General features: G+C 39.3%; 1 protein-coding gene across 1 annotated transcript; it reads right to left on the bottom strand.

Moving 5' to 3' along the window:
- Nucleotides 1–7,268: 7,268 nt before the first annotated feature.
- On the bottom strand, nucleotides 7,269–7,565 carry LOC141491865 (protein C19orf12-like). Its single transcript, XM_074192631.1, has one exon. The coding sequence runs from the start codon at nucleotides 7,563–7,565 to the stop codon at nucleotides 7,332–7,334; it is 234 nt and encodes a 77-aa protein (XP_074048732.1). The 3' UTR covers nucleotides 7,269–7,331.
- Nucleotides 7,566–8,519: the final 954 nt, after the last annotated feature.

Genomic DNA, 8,519 nt, shown 5'->3' with positions numbered 1-8,519 from the left:
ACAACTTCCCAGTGTGTGGGACAAATGCCACTTAAATAAATTTCGGAGATCTCTCAAGGTAGGAAGAGAAAGCTTTATTTGTTTTTCAAGGAACGGGCCCCAACCAATTACAGAGATTGAGGCAAAAGCAAAAGACCCAAGAATAACATTTATCCTAACTTGATTCCTGCCACCTACCCTGAGGAATGTGGTTTTACAATCTAGATTAATTTTAAGGAAAAGAACATAAAATTCAAACAGTAACAAGATTATCTCTTCATCTCCAGGAGTTGAATGGTCATCTGGACTGCAACAGATAAGGTGGGGTCAGTTGACTCTTTCACCAATATCCCAGAGGTTGCTTTGTCAAGGGAGGAGGGACACATAGTTAACTATTCTCCAATCTATAATATTCTACTGAAGAAATCTCAGACTTTATCCCACTGAATCCCTCTTCTTTTATTTTGATGAGATTTCTTCAAATTTCTGAGTAGGCCCTTAAGTCTAAATAACAACTCCCTGATCACCTCCTCACTTCCCAGGGTCCCTTTTAGATAAGCCCTATAATCACCATGATAACAGGTACATTTTCAAAGTTACTGCAGCTCTTTCCACTACAAGTTTTTATACCAATATCTTTAGAAAGGTCTTCCTGGCTCCAAAATTGATCAAACCAAATTCCTGATTTTGTGCCATTGGATCAACCCCAAGAATAGCTAATATACTTAGTGATGTTCCTCAAATTATTTTTCCTATAAATGGCCATTTCCTCACTTTCCTTGTAAGTCCATACTAACCCATAATCAGTTTCCCTTAACAAATGCCCCAGTTTGTGCATCTTTACAAGGGATCCAGGTACCATCATTAATCTCCCATGAGTCTGAGGCTACCTATCTCTAAGTTGTACAATCCAGAATATATACACCCCACTTCTGAACATATTAGGACAGTTTCTACTCCCTAGGTAAATATCCTGGCCAGTCAGTTATAAACAATAGTCACCCTGAACTGACTCAGTCATATGCCACTGGTGTTTCTCTCCTCTGGATCAGAATCCTGTGCCACAGTGCACCTCTGATCAGGGACTGAGAATCTAGGTCAGATCCAGGGGTACTGCCACCCACTAATCTCTCTTTCTCTCTCAATGGAGAACATTTTTACCCTGCCTCCCCTCTTCTTTTCCATAAGGAAAAGGGCATAAGTAGGGGTGTCACACTTACAGAGTCAAGGGGAAGTTACAGATAAACAATGTACACATAGGTGAGAGATGGTGGAGATAACTGGTCCAGTGTCTCTCCTCTCTTCTCTTCTCCCTTGGAGGTATCTAATGCCCTTCATCATCTTCTAAATCTGTTCCAAAAAAGTCCTCTCCAGCTCTGACTCCTTGAGACCTTGGTCTTCTGGTAGAGAAACTGCTTAACATCTTATTCAGATCAAAACATGATTCCATCACAAAACAATGAGATTCTGGAGCTTATTACAATTTACAGTTTGCCTTATTGCCATATTGACACACTTTTAACACAAACTTCCATTAGTATTTTACTACATGAGCAAACTCCCAATGAGAATTATCACATTGAGTCAAGTTTGTAACACATACATTCAACAGTCATCTTTGTTCTAAGAGTACCCAGCATCGGGTTTAAAATAAAACAGTTTTAACCTTTGTTCTCATTACAATAATGACTCAAATATCCTCAACCAAAATGATTTTTCCCCCAAATATTCCCATATTTTCCTTTTTCCTGGTATACTTATCTAATTCACATTCCTTTCCTTAAACTAGAATTTGAAGCTGTAATTATCCTAAGAATTTCCCATTCTTCTCCTTACCTAAATATCCCCCCTGACACAAAAACTAAGAAAACTTAATTCCTATCTTAGCATGTAGCTGATAGCAGGTGTCAGAGCCAGACACCTAACCCATCTCTGGCTATTAGATGCAATTCACCTAAAATTTCTTTTTCTAGTTTGTTTAGTAACTAACTATAAAGATCCAGGACATCAATGGAAAATTCCTTTACAGATATAAGTATTGAATGTCAGTGTCCAGGCAGGTCACGTGGGTAAGTCAAATGTCTTAGGTCAGGTTTATTCTTCCAGGTGAGATATTATCCAAATGTCATTTTGGGGAAATCAAGTCAAAGGGGTTCAACCTCAGCCATACTGAGAAGCCACCCCTTTGGGTACCCATCCCTGTCACCTGACATCCTTGGCTCATTGACTTCCTTGGCTCCAAGAGCATGACATTTACCCAATAACATTTCCTTTTGTTGACCATCCTGGTATCTGACATAAGAGCAAATCAATTAAAAGTCCCTCAATCTAAAATGGTTGTTTTACCTAGTTAGAACTTCCAGTGAATACAATTCACTAAATTCCAATTATAATCTTAATGAAGTCCCAATTAACAAACCCCTACCTAAAGCTTGATTATCCTTCCTGGGTCTTTGCCTAAAACCAGGTATTCTAACTATGACTGGCCCTACAGGCCTGTCTCCTACCTCTTACTAGAGACATCCCTTTGTCTGAAATCATATCTACTCCATCTCTATATATAGATGGTATATCAGATTCCCCTTGGCTAGTGAAACCTCTCTCTAGCCTGTTGTGTCTTACAACAAATAAATGCCTTCTTTGGAGATTGCAGAGGAAAATCTTGAATTTTTTGTGTTTATCTTTCTCATATCACATGCTTTTGCTTCAAAGCACACAGTCACCACTTTGGAATATACATATAGATCTAAAATATTCCCAATTCACACACATAGCTAGAAATTTCTATACATAAACTTGTTTACCTACTAGACATCCTTAGTGTATGAATAGTTATTTTTGTTTTGGCAAGGCAATTGGGGTTAAGTGATTTGCTGAAGGTCACACAGCCAGATAATCACTAAGTGAAGCCTGACTTGAACTCAGGTCTGCTGACTCCTGGGCATAATGCTCTATCCTCTGCACCACCTAGCTGCCCCTTAACATACAAATTACTTTGTCAGAATTCTTTAAAACCATTAAAACATCTTAGGTAGCTTTAAATTTCCAAAATGCGTTCCTAATTTCATTATAAGAGGACAGCAATAAGAGTAACAGAGTAACACACAAATTACTAGATTGTACAAAGCAATCCTTCCATTATTACCTTATTCATGAATCCACAGACCTATCCCAGAAAGGGTCATACTTTTTCATATTTTCCTTATTGCCCTTCAAAGCAATTACCTTAATCCCAGGCTTAACAATACAGTATTTAAATAACATATTCACAATAGATAGTTGAATATTAAAAATATAATGTCCTTGTGGTTACAAAAGAATATCACATAACTGATAAAAACATCTTATTCATCAATAAGTTACCTTACAATAGGGCCCACAATTGCAATTTGTTTGGAGCCCCCCCTGCCCCCATCAGCTGTCTGCAGTAAGAGAGAAGTCCACATTTTGGACTTCTTGAAAATTAAACATACATTGTTAATATACATTAATCATAAGATTCCTATTTAAACATCTTATTTCCCTTAGAACAAGAGCAAAATGAATATCCCATGTTCTTTACACTTTTGTCTCTTTACCCACATTCTCAGAATCCAATCTCAAACATATGCCACATTTAAAACCCCAATGTAATTACAACACAACTAACTTCCCAACAGCTTAGTTTGATAAAAGCTTTAGAGTACCTTATACAGAGAATCCAGCACTCACTTCCAAAAGCTCTATCCAAAACAAAAATACAATTGTTAGCATTATTAAACTTAACATTAAAACCAATTAGAGCTTTTTCCCAAAAGAAATCAGTAAACATTTCTGGTAACCTAGGTATTTCTCTTCTTAGTTAACCCAGTACCACTTTTCTTTAACCCAAAGGTGTTACAATAGACTTTAAAATTCCAAACCACATAACTCATTGCAAGTTACAATAGTGTTAAAATAGCTTAATCCCAAAATAATTAACAATCTAGGTAGGTTATTTAATTCCTCCCATTCTGTACAAATTTTGTCAGAATGTTACAACACTAGTATCCCTCTTTTAAAACCCTCAGAGTGCTTTCCAAAACTCTCCTTCAGAAACTTCAAAAACAATGAGTCATTGCTCAGGCCCCATGGCCAGCAGAGATATTCATTAAAAGTGATTCCTTTCAATAAAGGAGTCTCTTAACCCCTGGATCTTATATATTTATTTTCTTCTTTCCTAATCACATATCCCACCTGTGGAGGGGTTCTTTCCCTTTAAGGCTTAAGCACTTGAGCTCTCCTGTCTATCCCCTCTCCCTCCACTGTCGGGTGGGCTCTCAGGTGGACTTGGTCTAGGGTTCAAGTCTTAACAAGATGGCGGATGGGATTGAGACCACCACATGTCTCACCAACCCTTCCCCCAACCCAGGGAAGAAAGCATAAGGATAGGAAATCTTCCCTCCTCTGACTTCTCACTCTTTCCCTTAAAGGTTCCTTCTTCTCTTGAACTTCTTCTAAACTCTTTCCCCAAAGCACAGCTTTTTTTTTCCCTTTAAGAATCCCCTCCCTTCCCTTAACTCTGCACAGCTACCACCGGCTCAGTGATGGAGGGCCTGATTTCTACCTGGGGGCTGCTGCACAACCACTTCCTTCTCCTCTTAGAATGATTTGTAAACCACTTTGTAAAGTTCCCAAAATGAATCTTTGGTGTACAAAGTCAAACCTGCTCAAACTTTCTGTCTACATGTTTCAACCAATTTTCATACTTAATTCCTTTTCATTAGCTCCTCTTGACTTTACTTCATACTATTCTGAACTAGAGTCACATAGCTTATCCAGCTATAGAAACCACAGATAGGATTCCACTTTTCACAATACATTTTCCATCCCGAGCTTTTAATAGTTAGCATTTCTTGATTATAACTGCTAAAACCCTGGAGAAGGCAAAGAATCATCCGAAAATCCCTTAGCCTAATCAGAATATTCCTTGTCTCCCCCTCCTTCTTCAAATAGAGTAAACTGAATAACTTTTATAGAAGGACAATCCTTTCTGAGCTTCTATTCTTAAATCCTTACATGTCCCATAATTTTCTGTAATAACCAACATTACCAGAATCTAAATTGATAAACTCCTGAAGCTCTGTTACCATATCATTCTGGAAAAAGATGAACAATTTAGTTTCCTCTACATTGGCATCTCTTGGTAACCACATTATATACTTTAGGATTAACCTGACTCTCTAGTCTTTCTGAAATTTATTTTCTAATAACCTATTTTTTTCAAATTAAAATAGCATTTCTTTCTATGATAATATTCACTGTCTCTTTCCTGTTTCTTTAACTTCAAAATAAGGTCCCTTTGAACATTTATTTTACTAATTCTTGCTGAAGTAACTCTCTCTCTCTCTCTCTCTCTTAGTCCTTTTTCTAAAAGAGAGTGGGTGAAAAACATTCTAGCACCACAGAATCATGGAGAACTAGGAAGAGAAGGGAATATAAGCAGGGAAGGGGGGACCCTTCTCATAATGGTAGAATAACAGGGTGAGTAGTTTGGCCTCCATAATCCATTCCTTTTTTTAGGCTTTTGCAAGGCAAATGGGGTTAAGTGGCTTGCCCAAGGCCACACAGCTAGGTAATTATTAAGTGTCTGAGGTCGGATTTGAACTCAGGTACTCCTGACTCCAGGGCCGTTGCTTTATCCACTGTGCCACCTAGCTACCCCAATCAATTCCTTTTTAACCAAAATAAAAATCCCTCTTTTAAGCACTCAAGAGACAACCTAGGAGTGAGGAAGGAGGGATCATATTATCCATTGTAACACAGGAAGAAAGCAGGCTCAAGGGAAGAGTTAGATGAATATTGCCTAAAAATCCAAACCAAAATGAGGCTACCCAAAGAACTCTTTAGGGGAACTTGCTAACTCCTCCTTTCTCTGTTTAACAAATCACACAAGTAAATAGACATAGACATTCTAAACACATAAAGACAGATGAGGCACAAAAACAGATCACACAAAAACGCAACAGAATTTTCCAAACTGACAATTTCAAAACATAGGCCAATGGCAAATTCCTGACATCTCAGGAATGCAGAAAGGGGAGATTTTAGTCTCTCATCTGACAATCTCTTTCTCTCAAAGGCAGACCAAATGCATTCCTTCTCCTATATCTTTATTTTCCCATGCAAGACTTAATCATTTTCTTCTTAGTTTTCCCTTTATATTTTAGTCTTATTTACCTGATTTACTATGGGGGAAGGCTTAAGACAGGGCCATTCCTATTTTAAATATTGACAGAGACCTCTCAGGATCAAGTGCCCTTAGATCCAAATCTCTTATGCCCAAACCTGGAAGGGGTCACCCCCAACCTTCAGTCACCCAAATGGACCCTCCAGGAATCTAGTGCCTTCAGATTCCAAGGTCTAGGTTTACCATCTTTTGGGTCACTGCAAAGAAGTTTAATGACTGTTCTTTGTCCTTGCTGATGGTCAGGGTCTTGCTGTGGATTTGCTGTTCTCTTCCTACCAAGTCTCTCCACTTTGGGTCACTTGCACAGAGGGGAAAACAAGGCTTCCCAGAAAATGGCAAACTGCCAGAATTTGGGGCAGTGGTGCATTTTTGCCAAGTTCTCAGAGGCCGAGGTCCCCAATGGGAATGCACTCCTGGTATGAGCCCCCAAACTGTGTGGGACAATTGCCACTTAAATAAATTTCGGAGATCTCTTAAGGTATGAAGAGAAAGTTTTGTTCGTTTCTCGAGGAACAGGCCACAATCAATTACAGAGATTGAGGCAAAAGCGAAAGGCCCAAGAATCTCATTTATCCTAACTCAATCCCCCCCCCCCCCACTGACACACTTTCGTTAATGAGGAATGTGGTCTTACAATATAGACTCACAAACTAATCTAGGGAAAAGAACATAAAATTCAAACCAAAACTAGATTATTTCTTCAGCCCCAGGAATTGAACGGTCATTGGACTTCATCAGATAAGATGGGGTCAGTTGACTCTTCACCAGTATCCCAGAGGTTGCTTTGTCAAGGGAGGAGGGACACATAGTTAACTATTCTCCAATCTATAATATTCTACTGAAGAAATCTCAGACTTTATCCCACTCAACAGTCAAAAGTAGGTCAATGGGCACCACTCTGAGTAGGACCTGAAACCATAGTTGGTTGATAATTTTGAGAACATCTAACAATACTTTCTCAGTAACTTAATATGAATTAGACAGTTTAACCCAATTTTGGGCTAATTCCAGGATCAAATGTTCCTGTGAGGGTGATACCTCCAACATCACTAACAGCAATTACTATTTTTCTACACTAAAGTCATCAAAATCATCCAAATGAAAATCCCTGCATTACACAGTAAAAACCATTCACTGGAGAGGGCTAGTCTCCATACTGTACTTTTGCATGAAGCATTCGGGTGACATAGTTTACCACCACTGATGCCAACTTCTGCTGAAGGGCACCATTCCTCATGACCAGTACAGTCAGCTGCACCACATCCATCCAGTCCAAGTCTCTGATAATGGCAAAGGCTTCGTTAAAAAGCTGCTGTTGCTCATTAGGGGGAAGTTCCATGATGATCTGAGGAATTGGTTTAAATTGTCCACTAGTCATCCAAGCACCAAGGAGGACACCCACTGCCACCCCAACAGCTATTCCTGGGGGGCCGCCGACCAATGCCCCAACCAAAGCCATAGCCCCTGCCACCAGTGCCCCCTTCCAGAAATGCTTAAAGGCAGCTTTCATCTTCCTCTTCTCTGAAATGGTGCAGAGCAATTTCATAATGTCTTCTATCTTGACTGGCCTTCTGACTGACCCCGCAGGTAGTAGGAGCCGCAGTACAGACCTGGTCTGTGGCGACAGAACCTCTGAAGTCTCGACGGGAGGGGGAGTGGCACAGCGTGGTCTCCTTCCTTTCTCCATGCCTGGGCCCACTGTTGCTGCCCCCATGGGCCACAGGGTCTGGAAGATAACAAGTGCTCAGTAAAAGCCTGTTGGTTTGATTTTCCTTCTTTTCTCTTGGTGATTTGGAGGGATTTCCTGAGGAGCTCTGCTCTCCCTTGTTTTTATAGGTTTGCTCTTAAAAATTCATTGTCTTTCCCAATTCCTGATTTTAATTATGCAACTAAACCACTCATGATTTCATAATCTATCTAAGTCAGTGAATGGGACTCACTACGTTTCACCACTAATGACTAGTCCTTTCATGGGCCCTTTATGAGTCAAGAATGGACCTTTCCAATTTTTATATATTAAATGATCGTTGAACGACTCTTACCGCAGAAATAGCAATTCATTGCATTATGTCTCAAGGCAAAAAGGAGACTTTCCCCCAACTTAGAAAGGTTCCATATGCCCCAAAATATTTGCAACAGTATTTTTTGTGGTAACAGAGATGCAAGCAAAGTCGATGCCCATTGATTTGGTGAATGACTAAATAAATTGGGGTACACAATTATAATGGAATTTTACTGTGCTATTAAAATGATTAAGTCAGAGGATTTAAATGAACAGAAATATATAACCAAAAGTGGGAATACACTGCCCAAAAAATAATATTCAAAGAAT

Source organism: Macrotis lagotis, chromosome 1, assembly GCF_037893015.1.
Source record: "Macrotis lagotis isolate mMagLag1 chromosome 1, bilby.v1.9.chrom.fasta, whole genome shotgun sequence".
In the NCBI taxonomy this organism is placed as follows: Eukaryota; Metazoa; Chordata; class Mammalia; order Peramelemorphia; family Peramelidae; genus Macrotis; species Macrotis lagotis.
This window is presented reverse-complemented; position numbering and strand designations above follow the sequence as displayed.